The following is an 18,111-nucleotide window of genomic DNA, read 5'->3' as shown; positions in this document are numbered from 1 at the left end:
GACCACTATCTAAACCTTCCTATTTATCAGAAAGGAAGCAAATTCTTTTCTGGTGATTATTTATTTTACTATGATGAAGATTAAGTTGCTAGGACAGAGTCGTGCTCCAAAAATATAAATAAAGAAAAAAAAAAAAGGAGCACGGGTGGTGGAGAGAGGTATTTATCAGTTTTGAAAAAAGGGGAAAGACCGTGAACCAGGGGTTTCATATTTTATAAAATGTGCTGGTTGAGTCATGGATTGAGGTGGTCAACCTATACATTTCCATAGCTTCTCGTTTTTTTCTCAAGAGTTTTTTTATGGCAGTGGTTTGGTTGACTGCCGACAACTCTGCCAGATTCTATAGGCAGGAAAAGCTACCTTAACTGCCAATTTATTTTCTGATTACATTATGGATTCTAGAGAATTAGAGAGTAAGAACGCGTGAGCTTGAATGAGTGAGCAAGACAATTCCTTCCTGTTATGCTGCTTTTGAGTAGACTCCACCAGTGTTGCAGCAAAATGAGTAAAACAGTGTGGTCCAGTAAAACATATATTCAAGTAACTTTATTTAGAAAATAGAGAACTATACAGAGTCAGGAAACAGCACTTTAGCGTGACAAGACTGCCACCGCTTCACACATTTTGCGTGGTCAACCCACACTTAATCATGTGCTGTTTCATGCCAGACCATTCAGTTTCCTAGCTTCGAATACTTTTATATTTTATAAATAAAGTGAGTTAAATATCTATTTTTCTGGTCCACACTGTTTAACTCATTTCACTGCAACACTATAGGAGACTTCTTATTGAAATTTGTGTTAATGACTGGTGACCGCAGTCTGTATTCTTAACAGCGTGTTTTAAGCTCAGCAGGATGTGCTAAATGGTGGGATGCATTTTTCCAATATTTTTGTTAATATAATTGTATCCTAAGAAAACAGGTATAGTGAGAGATAAATTTGGGAATAGGCAGATCCGGAGGGAACATCAGCCATAATTGGGAAGCCTCTTTGAGGAGAACCACCTACACCTGTGAGAAGCACTGGACTGCGATCATATGATATCACAGAAGGGAGAGCCGCTTCTGAGAGGAGACTCTCCCTATGATAGATTAAGGGTATTTTTTTTTTTACATTTTTATAATTTTTTTTAATCGGGCCCCTAAAATAATAAAGGAATTCCCCAAGGTTAAATGTAAATATATTTAGACTTTGACTGGTCCATATATATATATATATATATATATATATATATATATATATATATATATATATATATATATATATATATATATATATGTCTCCTGTATCACAACTCAACTTTGAATTCTATGTGTCGTCTTGCTCAGAAATGCTTTACACTTGAGAAAGGGAGGTTCTCCCAAAAGCTTTTCATTAAAATATTCTGTTAGTCCAATAAAAAAGGTTTTTTACACACACACACACACACACACATAATCAAGTGTTTTATTTTCATAGTGTTTTTGCTAAATTAAATAAATGAAGTCCACCCACTGTTTGTATATTCATTAAAGCCCCCATGGGTGGGGGCATGATGGAGCATTAGGCTTCCCCTTTTATTACCAGGGGTTGGGTACTTACATGGATAGGTGCTTTAGTGGGACACGAAAGGCCCCCCAATCCACAAGTGGAGGCTTGGGAGGGGGGCAAGCTTTATTATTATAGCCCTCGACCGCTAAAATGCTAACCACATGTGCGGACCTGAAGTGGACATTATGTACCCTCTGCATTATTATAATCATAGCGGTCACCCACTGACCATGGTTGTGGGGCAGTAGGATACTAGTTCCCCCTGTTCACGTAAAACTCAGGCCCCCCCGCAACAGGTCAAATATATGGGTGTTTGGCTATAAGAATATGTTAGATAGAACATTACATTTACCTCATCACCTTTTGTTTTATAAATTATTTATCTCATAAGGATTCCTTCCCTACCTCTTTTCCTCACTTTTCTTATTTTATTTTCTAAAGACTGTTCAAATTGTGCGAAAAAGTTTATAAAGTTTGGCATTTGGCCGTTTTCTCTGCTAAGCTTCATCATTAGGTGTAAAAATCTCCTGCGAGACTACAATTTTTTACAGTGAGCATAGTATTAACATAGTTGTTCATTTGTAAGCATTTCTAGTGTAGGCTGTTATTATATTACCATAAATAGAGTTAGTAAATGTTATCCATTTACAAATTTGAATTTGTTTCGATATGTGAATACATTCTAACTCCTTTCTTGCACAAAACTGCTATCATATTATTGTTGTTGATGTGTGTGTTATTCGGGATATAACAACCACAACAGTGAGTTGTGGTGGCAATGGTGCTTGGAATGTTACTTCAATAGACATGTGTGAGGCTTCACTCTCTAAATGTTGCTAACATTGTTCAGGCATGAATCTGGGACAGTGGTTACCTACACAGATGCCTAAGGCAAACTACGGGACAAAAAAAACAGTGTTGTGCTCTAATATCTTAAATTGTATTTTCATGTCATACGGTGCTCTACGTGTTATCATTATATGCCTTATCAGTCCAGTTAGACATGGCTGTCACCATAACTACTTGTAGCTATATTTTTTCTTGGACTGCACACTTCAAACTCATATTTAAAATGAAACCATGTTTACACAGAAGCTTCTTATTCACTACAACATTAAAAAGTATTTATGTTATACTCAGAAGCAGTAATATAATAATACAAATTGCTTTCAAGAACTTAAAACAATAATTTAAGTATAGAGGATGTAAACTGTACCTGGACATATGCTCTGCAAGAACGCTCCCTTTTCTGAAGCTGAGTTTAAAACAATAAAGGAAAATTAAAACTGCACGATGACCAGTACAAAGCTGCACAGAGTAACTGGATAATTACTACATTAAAAAATATATATATATATATATATATATATACAGGAATATAAATCAAGCTTTCACTGTGCATAATATAAATATATAAATATATATACACACAAAAAAAATCAGTACATATACATTATAGTCTTCTTCACGTTAAATAGAGAAAAATAAAAAACAGTTGAAAAATTTAAGATAGCATAACAATAGTTTTTTTATTTACCTAATAGAAAACAGAACAAACATATCTACAATCGTAGGGGTGCACAGCCCAGTAAATGCTTTGATAAAAGGTGAATAGCTAACGAAAAATGTGTCAGAGAGGATATTCATTTTTCATCAAGAGACTAAAATGTATTGTATTTTTTTTTCTCCAATTTTTAACTAAATAATACTTACATAACAAACTTAACCCCTTAAGGACTGGACTTTTTTTGCGATGTTGTACATTTGCGACCAGGCATCTTTTTACACTTTTGTGGTGTTTGTGTTTAGCTGTAATTTTCCGCTCTCTCATTTACTGTTCATATACAAATTATATATTGTTTTTTTCAGGACAAAAGGGGCTTTCTTTACATACCATTATTTATATAATCTCATGTAATTTAATTTTTAAAAAATGAAAAAATATGATGAAAAATTGAAAAAAATACATGTTTTTTGACTTTTATGTGAAAAATCTTTTATTCATCTACAAAAGCGAATGAAAAAAACTGCTAAATAGATTCAAAATTTTGTCCTGAGTTTAAAAATACCCAGTGTTTACATGCTTTTTGCTATTTTTTTGCATGTTATAGGGCTATAAGTACAAGTAGGATATTGCGGTTTCAAAACATATATTTTTAAAATGTATCAATAGTGACATTGTAACACTATTATCTGTCATAAATCGCTGAATAACACCCCACATGTACATATTTTTTTTAAAGTAGACAACCCAGGGTATTCAATATGGGGTATGTCCAGACTTTTTTAGTAGCCACTTAGTCGCAAACACTGGCCAAAGTTAGCGTTCATATTTGTTTGTGTGTGAAAAAAGTAAAAAACTAAATTGAACGCTAATTTTGGCCAGTGTTTGTGACCAAGTGGTTACTAAAAAAGACTGGTCATACCCCATTTGCAATACCTTGGGTTGTCTTCTTTCGCAAATGGTATGCCATCATGGGGGTAATTCTCATTCCTGGGCTACCATACGCTCTCAAAGGCAACGTAACCAACCTGGCCATTTTCAATGTAAAAATATTTGACCCATATATTTGACCCTGTAACTTTCAAAAACGCTATAAAACCTGTACATGGGGGGTACTGTTATACTCAGGAGACTTTGCTGAACACAAATATTAGTGTTTCAAAACTGGAAAATGTATCACAACAATTATATCATCAGTAAACGTGCTGTTTATGTGTGAAAAATGCAAAAAAAGTCACTTTCACTGACAATATCATCGCTGTGATATGTTTTACTGTTTTGAATCACTAATATTTGTGTTCAGCAAAGTCTCCCGAGTAAAACAGTACCCCCCATGTACAGGTTTTAGGGTGTCGTAGAACGTTACAGGGTAAAATACAGTGCTAGCAAATTAAATTCTCTAGACTTTTGGCCTGGGTTGGCAGGCAGGTCCCTTAAATTGCAATCAATAAAATAACTTAATTATGTAAAAATATTACATAAATACGCACGTAGAATTTAAATATATATGCATATTTATATATTTGAAGTCTACGTGTATATTTATATAATTATTTATGTCATTTTGTATATGGACATATGAATAGTTCATATTCTTTTTATGTATTTATATATACATAGATATATATACAATTTCATTCTAAGTGTATTTTGATATAAATATATATATATTAATATCAAAATACAGTTAGAATAACATTTCGTATAGATATATAATTTTTTTTTAATTTTTATTATTATTTTTAATTTTTTTAATTTAATTTAAATTATTTATTATTCGTATTTTATAATAATATATATATATACAATATATATATAGTTATTATATATATTATATATATACGTGTGTAAATTAATTATAAGTGTATTTTTATATTAATATATGTACATATTAATATAAAAATACACTTAGCATGACATTATATATATGATATATAGACATATATTATATAGGTATAATATATGTCTATATATCATATATATATACACATATATAATAATATTTTTTTTTTATTACCTTTCACTTTAAATTTTTTTATGATTTTACAGTTGCAGGGAGACTGCCTGTCAGCACAGACAGTCCCCCTGCAGGCAGACACATGGACACCTAGGCCCCAGGGGTCCTAATCCGCCATGGGGAGACTGTCTGGGCTGCAGGCAGTCTCCCCACAACGGGAGCAACGCCGATCGCCGCCGGGGGAACGACGGCGATCGGGTAAGTGCATTTTAAATTTAGGACGGTTCAGGACCGTCGTCGGTCGGCAAGGGAAAAATGCCGATGACGGTCCTGAACCGTCTTGCGTCCTTAAGGGGTTAAAAGGACTCTACAGTGTCAGGAAAACATATCCATAACATATAACATAATTGCAGTGCCCCTCTCCCTCCTACCCCATGTTGCTGAAGGGGTTAAAACCTATCCTATCGGGATTCCGGCAAAGCTGGAGGTCCTCATGCATAGCGTGAGGACGCCCAGCATTGTTTAAAACACTTTTCGTGTTTTAAGAACCCGGAAGTCCCTCTAGTGGCTGTCTGACTGCAATAATTACAGTTGCAGGGTTAAGGGTGATGGGAGTTGGCACCCAGACCACTCCAATGGGCAGAAGTGGTCTGGGTGCCTGGAGTGTCCCTTTAAAGGGATGCTATATCAAGACAAATTTAGCTTAATGAAGCCGTTTTGGTGTATAGATCATTTTCATTTTAAATATTTTCTCTCCTGCTCCGTTAATAGCATTCTAGACCTTGCAGGAGCCTACTGTATTTAAATTTACAAAGCACTAAAAACTTCTAAAGCAATTTAGCATCTGAAAATGTTTTTTCATGCAGGCTGTATCAGTCATAGCCAGAGGAGGTGTGGCTAAGGCTGCATAAACAGAGATAAAAGTGATTTAACTCATCAAAGGCAGAGAATTAAGCAGTGAGACTGCAGAGGTATGATTTATACACCCGAACTGTTTGATTAAGCTAAAGTTATTTTGATATAAAGACAGCTCATCATATCACATTTTTCTCATGTGAAAACCTGTTTTATATATATATATATATATATATATATATATATATATATATATATAGAGAGAGAGAGAGAGAGAGAGAGAGAGAGAGAAGAGAGAGTCTGCTTTTTACCAGCCAATCGCTATTCGCTATAATGCTTGTTGCTATTGTTAGCGAGTAACAGTTGGTTACTAACTGCAAAATGTTACCAGTAGCAACAGGGAGTTACTGGAAGTAAAGAAAAAGAAAGTCAGTAAAAGTCAGTTAATAAGCAGCAGCTAACGACTCCTATTATTATCTACGGGAGTCACTAACCTACTTAGCAACTGTTTTCCCAATCCTGTTGCTAATCATTAAGAGCTGCCTCTAACTCAAAAAACTGTACGTGCTTAATGAAAGCTAAATCCCTATACATCCTACTGAAACAAAAAACTCTCGATCCAACTCTTTGCTGAGTTTTACCGACCAGCCCCCACCTGTCTGTCTCTACCGACCACACAGGATGAAGTGCACATGCTCAGGTGTGTGGTTATGTGCATTACTAATATACAAGTGGTTAGAATATGTAGCAGCAGATATTAGCAACAAGGTTGGACACCTGGTGATCATTTGTAGCCACTATAGGATACTGGCTTAAGGTTGGAAATGAGCCCATAGACAGCCAGTTTTTTTTATTTTTTCTTTAAATAGATAATGAGCTCATCCAAAAAGTAAAAAAAAAAAAAAAATGAATTAGACCTTAAAGGACCACTATAGGCACCCAGACCACTTCAGCTTAATGAAGTGGTCTGGGTGCCTGGTCCAGCTAGGGTTAACCCTTTTTTCTATAAACATAGCAGTTTTAGAGAAACTGCTATGTTTATAAATGGGTTAATCCAGCCTCTAGTGGCTGTCTCATTGACAGCCGCTAGAGGGCTTGCGTGCATTTTCACAGTGAGAAGACGCCAGCGTCCATAGGAAAGCATTGTAAATGCTTTTCTATGAGACTGGCTTAATGCGCGCGCGGCTCTTCCGAAGAGGAGGCGGAAAGGAGGAGGAGAGCTCCCCGCCCGACGCTGGAATAAGAGGTAAGTTTAAACCCGGCGGGAGGGGGTCCCTGAGGGTGGGGGCACCCTCAGGGCACTATAGTGCCAGGTAGATGATATAGTGGTCCTTTAAGCGTCATTTCAAAAACTCTACACTGCTCATGAGAAGAAACATATTTTATTTTTCATAATTCTCATAATTCATATTTTGTGTTTGCAACTTCAGTTTCCATTTTACTAACTGGTTGGTCAACTCTCAGTGTTATCCCCTTCTAATCCAGTATTGTGTTGTAAAACATACATAATCTTTCCTAATGCATTATCTCTGCTCATAACATTCTACTCTTGTAAACATAGCCCCCATCGGCAATGCTACATACTTATCCATCAGCTTCTGTTGCACGGAGGGACATTATTCTTTGAGTGTTGGTGGAGAGTGTTATACAAATATATAAACATCTTACAAAATTCATTTTCATCCTATTTTTTGCCCTAGAAAATTATATTCAAACCATGCCTGTTTCAGCATTCAATCTCCCCTTCTAATGCCTTTCTTTTGTCCATTGAAATATCAGAAGTGGAAGACCAAAACTGGATGAATTAAAAGCTTTGTTCTATGTAAAACCTGGCTGACCTCAAAAAAACACCTGATAATGCTATTTCCACTGAGGCTTAGTCATGCCATAGACAGGATCATGCAAAGAATGGTGGAGATATCACCATGTATGTGGAAGAATGATTAAACTTTACTGACTTGAATATCTTCCTCTCCACTGCCACCTTTGACATTACCTTTGGGATAATAAGTCTCATTTAAGTAAATTTGAGAAGCTTATTGAAAAATATGAAATCAAGACCACAAGGCCACTTAATTTAGATGTATTATTCAAATGAGACCAAAAAACTGTTAATTAAAGAACTCAACATACATCTACATTAACAACGTTATTTTCTCACCTTATTTAAACTTCGGGCCGCACTGTCTTTTCCACCAGGAGTCAAATTCCTTAATTGGACATCAAGTAAATCAACCAACTGATCCATGACTCTAACAGAATATGAAATGTCTCCTGCATTGAGATGTCCTTTCGTATATTCTGCCAGTTCTCTCGCAATGTTGGCCGCTGTTTCTAATGACTTTAACTAGAATAAAAATCAAACAAGCAAAAACGTTTAATAATCCTTTACCAGTCTAGTTCTGTCACTGTATATTCTATAAATTGTGTATATTTTTAAAGGTCATACAGGCACCTGAGCAATGGATATTAAAACGAACCGGAACCCTGAGGTCATTCTTTGTTAGATAAAATGCTTCATTGTTTGATAAAATGCTTACATGATCAAATAAAAATGTGCAAATGTATATACAGTAAGGTTTAAAAAATAAATGCACCAGTTTGTTTTAAAAAAAAACAAAAAACATTTTCAATGTTAATGAGTAATCGTCAGCAGCAGCGGGATCCGACATCAGCTAGTTCTATCGTGGCCTCAGATCATCACAAAAAACAACACCCCAAACTCAGTGCATCACAAAAAACAATATCCTAAACTCTTTTCAAAATCTTCTTTATCTCTTTTTCTTCATCTTTGCTTTCCTCCACTGCCACTTGACTGCCCATGACCGAACTGCCATTTTGTGACTGGCTACAAGATGCTTTGGTGGAATGTCTGCCTAACACTGAACTGCATATTTTCAATGGCTGATTCATGCAAAATTTAGGCTGGTATCACCAGCCATAACATGCTCTCTTGTTTGTCACCATTCACACAGTTTGAGGCAGTCACGCATGCATACAAACATGAACTAGGGAATTTGAGAGATAATCAAGCGCACCATGGGAGACGGAGGATGAAGAGGACAGACACTAGGAGTCTTGGGACATAATATGAAGTAGATCCTATTGTATTTTTTTTATTGTAGTTTTATTAGATTCCTGTTTTCTTTTATCCATGTATAGCAAATAGCTCTCATACACACCACCCATACATACATACAATTTCACATATGCTAACATTTCACATATACATATTGTAGTCATTTATACACAGTGGATCTTCACAGAAAAATACACTAAAGGAGCACTATAGAGTTAGGAACACCAACACATTTTCCTGATCCTACAGTCTTAAAAGCACTATCTAGCCCCCCTGGCTTCCCCTTGCCACCTGAAATATAGTACTTTACATTTATTCCAGTCTGCTGGTGCTGGCTCTGCCCCTGATCTGCCTTCTTGGCTGACATCATCACAAGTAATGACCGTAGTCAAGTAATGAAGATGAAAGTGGGTGGCAACAAGAAACAGGCACATCCACATGGGTCTTCCCATAAAGTTGGTCCATGCAAGCTGGCCAACCTGACTGACAGTCTCCCTAGCCGGCCCATTCAGAGCAAACCATGTGTGGAGTGTTTCAAACATATGGTCCTAGTTTCAATCTTATGCTTTATGCTGGAGAGCCATTTCCTGCATTCTGTAATCTGTCCGGGAACACTTTATTAGAAGAACTGCAAGGCAGACGTCAGAATATCGGAACTTTTTTTGGAGGGACAGGAGCCTAAAATTTAACCGTTGACAACTATGGATACTTATATCTGACTGTGTTATTCCTAATTATGTATGTACTTATTCAGTTATTGTAGTCTTAGTGTGTGTTTTTTCTAAAGCTTAGTCGAAATGTCAAGTGCTCAATAGGGACCTGTTTGAATCCATGATGTTTTATGATATTCTGACATCTGATCTATAATCAGCTTTCACAGAGTTTGTTCTTAAACTGGTAGCTAGCACTGGGCAATTAAACAACAAAGATACATTTTTGTGAACATCAGAGATTCCTACGTCCTGTAAGTTGGTCAGTTAGGAAGATATGACCCACTCAAGAGCAACTTTGCCCAACATTTTAGTGACATCAAGTTGAAAATACTGCAAGTTGACATCAAGTTGCCATACTGCAAAAGTACTCACCTTCTGTCCAATGTGATTAATCCACGGAGATGAGCAATTGCTGAGATCAGGGCCCTGAGGATTCCATATACCATCAGGAGTGATGCAAATATATGTTGCTACGCCTAAAATAGATACACAAATATGCCAAGTGTTACTGCAGCATACTTAGAAAAAAATAGTACTTATAAGCTTATAAAAGATTAACTGTTAAGCCAAAAGATGAATGGGTTATGTAAACTTTGTCCAGGGCATATTTTAAAATCAAGCACATGTATACATTTTAATTTAATGCTCTTTAGAACTCCCCCACTCATGAATCAATCAATGACAAAACTCTCTCTCTACGCCAACAGCAAAGAAGTCTAGTTGAGGACTGATTGACAGAGATGTGCAGGAGAACCCATCTACAGGCATTTCTTCTGCTCTCTAGCAGGCAGCAACTGAGCTACTACCCACGCAAGAATATTTCACGCCTGCAGACGTAATATAAGATATTCAATTCCGATGGTCTGGCAATGAAGCCAGCATTTCATCCCTAGGAAGGACTGCTCTACTTGCCGAAGTGAATTCAAGTATGTTTAAGATAGGGTGAGACCAGAAGGTAGTGTTAAAATTAGATATCACCTACATACCTCTGAGAAAGTGGTGGTTTATCTGTATGATAAAATATATAATTACTGCATTAGGAGCTGTTTTACTTTAGGTTGAACCTTGCACTACAGGTTTAACTTAAAAACAAGAACAATCTTAAAATCTTATTGATAAATACGAAATAAAAGTTGGTCTATTTTTGAATCTTTCTCTCCCAAGTCCGTGCATGTAAGGAGTTGCATTATTTTGCAAGAATATAAACTTAAAAAAGTATTTAAGAGGTTGATTGGCAGCTCTACCCTGATGAGAAATGATTTACATTTATATAGCTTAGCTATGTATAGAATTACTTTGCTAAAGATGTGGGCTTTAATGCACAGCTATTTAATGTGATTTTCTTTTACTTAAGGAGTTAACTTAAGCAGTGCCCTTATTACATTGAGTTGGTGTTAGTCTGCCATCTAGTGGTAAATAATAGTAAATGTAATCAATAAAAACAATCGTTTGAATTGAAACTGTAGCAATTAATTCATGAATAATTAAAGTAAAAAGTTTGTGTTTTGCACAAAAGCAAGTTTAAAAATCCCTAAACAAATAAATATGTGTATATAATGTTGTCATTAACAGTTATGTCTAATTAATAATAAGATTTAAACAAAAGACATGAAATCGCAATGTAAACAAAAATGTGCTCTGTGTTTTAACACTGGCATAAGCATAAACAATTTAACAATTCCGGCTAGATACTTGAAGTATTGCTGTAGTACTAACAAAAAAAACAAAAACAAAAATTACTGACATGATCAATTGGTGATCTTTCGGTCAACCAAATTTATGTACAGCAGAAAAAGTATCCAATAATTTTCTACTGTCTGCCACCATATTTAGATTTCTCTGATATCCAATACACTTACTCTCGGACGTTCATAAAATATCTTTACTTGTACGGTAGATTCGGTGTTCTACTTTTTTAATGCAGCTTAGAAAAAAAAGTCAAAAATCTGATCTTGTCATCTCTAATCATGGGCCAACATTTCCAATTTTTACCAGGTACCGTTATGGAAATCTCAATCCACGTCCACTATTTTTGTGTCATGGGAAGAAGTAGAGATATTAAATCTTATTAATACTAGTTACAGTTTTTTCAGGGTTGGGAGGGGGGGAGCTAGGAATCACTGGGAACGTTGTCAAGTTGGCAGTCAAAAAGCAATAATGAAAGCCAACCCTCAACAAGAGGATTGTTAGGAATAAATCAAGATGATTTGTGCCAACTTGGCTCTTTAAGGATAGTGCGAGCATGGTGCTGGTGTCACCAGCCGATAGATAACAGTAAATATTAAAGTAGAGGCTGGTGATTCAATAAAACTAATTTATTGACTGCACTTACATTAATTGTTGTTAGAATGAGGCATACTTGTGATGTACCTATCAATTTAAGTAGATCTGCTATAGAAACAGTTAATATTACACCCACGTTCTCACAGTGTGGTTTGTGGCTAGCTAGCATGCATAATTTTCGTCTAGATAAGCTAACTTGCATTGATGAAAGGTACACATATACATTATTAGGACACTTCGTACAGAAAGAACCAGGCACTCAAAAAGGGCTATCCAAAGAGGAGCTAGCTTGAAAGGGTTACGCCAAGCACCATGATCACTTCAGTGATTTGAAGTAGTTATGGTGCTTGTGGGCTGTATGGGATGTTGATGAAGTTGATGAGGCCTGGAGTCGCTACGAAACACTAGACACACGCAGTTTAGTCCCTTTGCTGCCAGTGGTGTAATGCAATCTCCAGCAGCATCATTGGGGCATTACTAGTCAGCCTGGAACAGGCTCCAGCCTGACTCATGTCAATTCTATGCATATTTGTATGGATTCGTTGGCTAAAAGAAGTCAGCTGATGCTTTCAACCAATGAATGGAGAGCGGAATCATCATCTGGCTACTGCAGCTCTTAGTGCTAGTGTTCTTAACTTGTAAGTTGTGCCTCCCCTGTGGAGGTGTAAAGGTGTTAGTGGGGAGGTTTGGTGTTCCTCATTAACATTTTTGTAATTGCTTTTTTTTTTTGAATTTAGTGTAGATACAATGGAGTCGCGATGTCTAGATTTAAAAAAAAATGTCCAGGGCTAATCTATTATAATCAAAAATTGTTTAATCCAAAATGAGGACTGGTGTTATTGTGTGCGGATGTGTTTAGTAAAATGAGGACTAACTGTCCATATAGTTTAATCTGGTACCAAACCCTCATGCTGAAAATAACTCACACTACACTTGCTTACAACAATCGCAAGAACAGTAGAAGAAAGTCACACGATAACTCAGCAATCGGCAACAGTTAATGTAAGATTCTTAAAGTGACATAAAAACCACCTAAACCACTACAGCAACCTTTTCTTTACTATTTCTGTGTATCTGAGGATGTTAAAATATTTCCATGTCAACGTAATTTATCCATTATTAGTTGCTATTGGAAAGGAGGAGTGGTGTGAATTTTAAGTTTCGGGGGAGATGTGAGACTTAATAGCTTAAGAACCTCTGTCTTAGAGGATCCAAAGTACCCATGTAAGAGGGTAAACTGTTGCGAAGTGGTATGCCCCCTTTACTTGAAAACAGCGCTGGGGTACTCCTTGCAAAATAACCACTACAGTGGGCTCTGGTATAGCCCTTTAATCCATCAAAACATGGTGGCAACTAAGAGATCTGGAATGTAAGTGCATGTTTTTTTCTAAACAAGCTAAATATAAGAAAATCCAGATCTCTGCCATCAATTTAGCATTCTGAACAATAACTCACCACAACTTACTGTACTGTAAAACCCAGGTTCTTTCCTGAAAACTTACCTACAGTCCCTAAAGGACAAGGCTGTTTAGCCACTTGCCCCTGGCGAGTCTTGAACCACATGATTTCACGGGCTTCTATAGGTTCACAACTTTCGGAACCAATAGCCGGAAGTTGAGATGAGGCAGGAGCTGGGCGTGTGGTTACTTCAATAGGCACTTCACCCACAGGAGCTAATGTGGTAGTACTTCGATTTCTGCGACTTGATATTATTGTTGCAGTTGTTGTTCTTCCGGTACTCGTTGTTGTAATTCTATGTGTAGTACTTGTAGTCGTACTTGCACCAATAAATATTTTTGATGGGGAAGCTTCTACATAAAATTCAAAAAATATATTTAAAAAAATATATATATTTATGTCATATATGTGTCAATTTAGTTTGAAATTTAACAAATCTATATATTTCTTAACTAGAAAAGGTAAAGGCAATAGAAATCAAAGAATGTGAAAAATATTATTGTTAAATAAATTACGATAAAAAAATGAATTAATACAAATATTTGCTTTTGAGCTTTAACCCCTTAAGACCGCAGCCAAATGTACAAGTTGTGATCCAAAAAAACGTAAACAAAACCTGGCATTTGCGCTATATGTCTGTCCAACCATAATTCACCTCTTTCATATTAAATGCACCCCCCATTATTATATATCATTTTATTCAGGGAAAACGGGGCTTTCGTTTAACATCAAATATTTAGGTATGGAACATAATTTAATATGAAAAAAATATTTAAAAAATGGGAGAAAATAAGAATTTTTTAATTTTTTTTAGTTCTACGTGACATTCTAACTGTGATGTCATAATACTGTTTGCTTTTACTGCAATACAATACACATATTTGTATTCAGCGATGTCTCGCGTGTAAAACAGTACCCCCTATGTACAGGTTTTATGGTGTTTTGGGAAGTTACAGGGTCAAATATAGCGTGTTACATATTTCAGTTTTTTTACATTGAAATTCGCCAGATTGGTTACGTTGCCTTTGAGACCATATGGTAGCCCAGAAATAAGAATTACCCCCATGATGGCATACCATTTGCAAAAGTAGACAACCTAAGGTATTGCAAATTGAGTATGTCCAGTCTTTTTTAGTAGCCACTTGGTCACAAACACTGGCCAAAGTTAGTGTTAATATTTGAAAATGCAAAAAACTAATTTGAACGCAAATTTTGGCCAGTGTTTGTGACTAAGTGGCTACTAAAAAAACTGAACATACCCTATTTGCAATACCCTGGGTTGTCTACTATTGCAAATGGTATGCCATCATGGGGATAATTTTCATTCCTGGGCTACCATACGGTCTCAAAGGCAACCTGGCGAATTTTAATGTGAAAAAACTGAAACGCAAACCTTATATTTGACTCTGTAACTTTTGAAAACACCATAAAACCTGTACATGAGGGGTACTGTTATACTCAGGAGACTTCGCTGAACACAAATATTAGTGTTTCAAAACAGTAAAACGTATCACAACAATTATATCGTCAGTGTAAGTGCCATTTGTGTGTGAAAAATGCAAAAAATTTCACTGTCACTGACGATATCGTCGTTGTAATATATTTTACTGTTTTGAAACACTAATATTTGTGTTCAGCGAAGTCTTCCGAGTAAAACAGTACCCCCCATGTACAGGTTTCATGGTGTCTTGGAAAGTTACAGAGTTAAATATAGTGCTAGACAATGTAATTCCCTGAACTTTTGGCCTGGGTTGGCAGGCAGGTCCTGCAAATTGTAATTAATAAAATGACCTAATTATGTAAAATTATTACATAAATATATGCGTAGAATTATTATATATATATGTGTGTATATATATATGTGTGCATATATATGTATATAATTTTTTTTAATTATTTTTATTTATATATAGGTATATACATAGTGATATATACGTATATACTTATGTATATAGATATATATATTATTTCGTTCTACATGTATTTTGATATCAATATATATATATTAATTTTAAAATACAGTTAGAACAAAATTACGCATGTTTATATATTTTTTATCTATTTTTTTTTTATTATTTTTTTATTATTTTTTTTTTTTTTTTTTACGTATTTATATATTTATTTATTTTTTATTATATAGAAATATATATATAATGAAAATTATATATATATATTTAATCAATATCATTGTACATGTATTTTGATATTAATATATATATATATAATTATGTATATATTAATATTAAAATACACGTAGACAGTGTATGCATATTTATGTGTATGTGTGTATATGTGTGTATATATATACTTAGATCATATATATAATAAATATATATATGATCTAAGTATATATAATTTATTTTTACACTGTTTTAACATTTTTTATTTTTTTTTCAGACAGCAGGGGGAGTACCTGTCATTACAGGCACTCCTCCTGCTGGCAATGCCTTGGACGGCTATGCCGTCCATGTGATCGCGGGGTCCTCGCAAGGACCTCGCGATCACATGGCCCTGGGCGGCTGAAGAGGACGCAGGGGGACTCCCTGGGCTCCCAGGTAAGTCCCCCATACCGCGATCGCCGGCGTGGGATCGCCGGCGACCGGGTAAGTACATAAGATCGCAGGACGTACTATGCCGTCCTGCGGCTTTTAGAGCCACCAAAATAAGGACGGCATAGTACGTCCTGCGGTCTTAAGGGGTTAAAATCTAACTCTCCACCAGTGCAAAATAAATAAATTATAATAATGGAAGAAATTAATATTATCTATATTTATTTATATCTGCAAACAGCAATATTCGCCTCTGCTGGTGGGCAGGTTGAATTATTTCTTTACTTACTGCTGTGATTTCTGGCCATCTGTTTTGCCGTTTGCAGTTCTATTTCTGACTATTTTGTACATTAAATAACAAAAAAGTTCAGAAATTAAAGACTTCACTTACCTTTAGCAGGAAACTTCTCTACACCAGAGTCTAAATGATTAGAAGGAGCGACATAGGAAATGAAACCTAATTAAAAGAGAAAACATTCATTTAAACTTTGCTTCTGTCTATAAATGGCATAGTTGGTAAAGCTATAAAGAGGTGAGCTCAGGCTTTTTTTTTTGTCACATTGTTGTTTTTGGTTTTTATCTATGTAAAAAAACATGTTATATACCAACCTCCAAAAATTTAGGGTGCAGCATTTACTAAGAAAATCCAGCATCTGCTTGGAAGGTATTCTATAAACTACACTGTTTTGTGCAAGCTAAATGATACACGGTTATTGGGAATAACTACTAAGAAATGCATGTTCCAGGTGTGCCCATAATTCCTATTATTTTTTAGTGTATTTTTTACCAGACCAGATTCCTATTGGGTTGAGCACCCCATCCCTCCTCTATAGATGCCCCTTTGGAGGTAACCACAGGGAACCACACATTTGAGGACAGTCTGAAAGCAGTTAAAGCAGTATTGCAGTTAACATGTTTAAATTACTGTAGGACCCACCGATAAAGGGGTACTGTGACGTAGTGGTGGACTTAAAACAATATTGCCATATTGTGTAACAGAATCCCCATATTTGTTTGCCAAGATAGTTGGCCACACTACATTGAAAGGCAGAAGGGGAGCAGCACAGCGCTTGCCTCCTTCCGGTTACACGGCAACCACGGGACCCAGGCTGCTGCGGCTTTGTACAGGCCCTGAAGTTATGGTGGTCCAGGTTCACAGCTACGGCCAGACCCCCTGGAGTGTTGTACCTGGTCGCAACTGCTACCCTTGCGACTGTGGTAGGTACGCCACTGCATCTGGAGAATCCATTCCCTCTATTTCCCATTTAAAATAATGACTACAGCACACACTACTTTGAAAATGTAATATTGTTAGATAAGCGTTCCATGTGATTTCATATTTTTGGATAAACTTTTAAAATTCTTTTTTTTAACATATTAAAATAGCAAAAAATATATATGTAAAATATATATATCAAAATATTTACCAGCCTTTATTACCAAACATTTGCTGACTCTCTTGCCACCTTACTACACTTTTCAACAAATGCTTCTCTAATGGGACAAATGAAGAAAAATCTTCACATTACCAAAACCTTGAAAAGCCCCTATCTTATGCTAAAACTTTTGATCTATACTCCTTCTAAATTGTGATACAACCCGGATTTGTGAAATCCAGACAGGGCTCAGATAATACCATGAACATCCTGGCTCATATGGAAGCCAATCGGCAGGAGGGTCTTCTACTGGCGATAGACACCGGGAAGGCCTTCGACTGTCTGAATTGGCAATACATGGAACAAGTACTTCTCAAGTACGGTTTTCCTTTCGATTTTTTGGCTGGGGTGATAGCCTTATATAGAAATACATCAGCATGAGTAGTCAATGCAGGTGTCTTCTCAGAGCTATTTCAAATTACCAATGGCACTCGCCAGGGTTGCCCACTCTCATCTCTCCTCTTTATACTGACACTCAAACCATTGGTCTACAAAATCAGAGCACATCCAGACATTGCTGGGATCAATGTGCAAGGCTTAGATTGTCGTCTCTCAATATTTGCAAATTACATTCTTCCTTTACTTGGCATCCCCTCCATGTCTCTTCCAACTATTTCAACATCCTTTACAACTATGGCACCATTTCCTAAATTTTCTCAATCAGACAAAGACACAAACACTACCAATTTTCTCAATCAGACAAAGACACAAACATTACCAATATCACAAATATCAGAAATGAACG

The 18,111-nt window shown here is 35.9% G+C and overlaps 1 protein-coding gene across 5 annotated transcripts in view; it reads right to left on the bottom strand.

Moving 5' to 3' along the window:
• ADGRL3 (adhesion G protein-coupled receptor L3) overlaps positions 1-18,111 on the bottom strand; it is a 437,355-nt gene that overhangs the window by 145,650 nt on the left and 273,594 nt on the right. For all 5 annotated transcript variants that reach the window (XM_063455649.1, XM_063455651.1, XM_063455652.1 and 2 more), the window contains exons 8-12: positions 16,322-16,387; positions 13,426-13,734; positions 10,013-10,116; positions 8,010-8,195; positions 2,749-2,787 (exon numbers count right to left, since the gene is read on the bottom strand). In XM_063455649.1, coding sequence (XP_063311719.1) covers positions 2,749-2,787; positions 8,010-8,195; positions 10,013-10,116; positions 13,426-13,734; positions 16,322-16,387 — 704 coding nt within the window. The remainder of the gene's footprint in view (positions 1-2,748; positions 2,788-8,009; positions 8,196-10,012; positions 10,117-13,425; positions 13,735-16,321; positions 16,388-18,111) is intronic.

This window comes from Pelobates fuscus, chromosome 5 (genome assembly GCF_036172605.1).
Source record: "Pelobates fuscus isolate aPelFus1 chromosome 5, aPelFus1.pri, whole genome shotgun sequence".
Lineage (NCBI taxonomy): Eukaryota > Metazoa > Chordata > Amphibia > Anura > Pelobatidae > Pelobates > Pelobates fuscus.
This window is presented reverse-complemented; position numbering and strand designations above follow the sequence as displayed.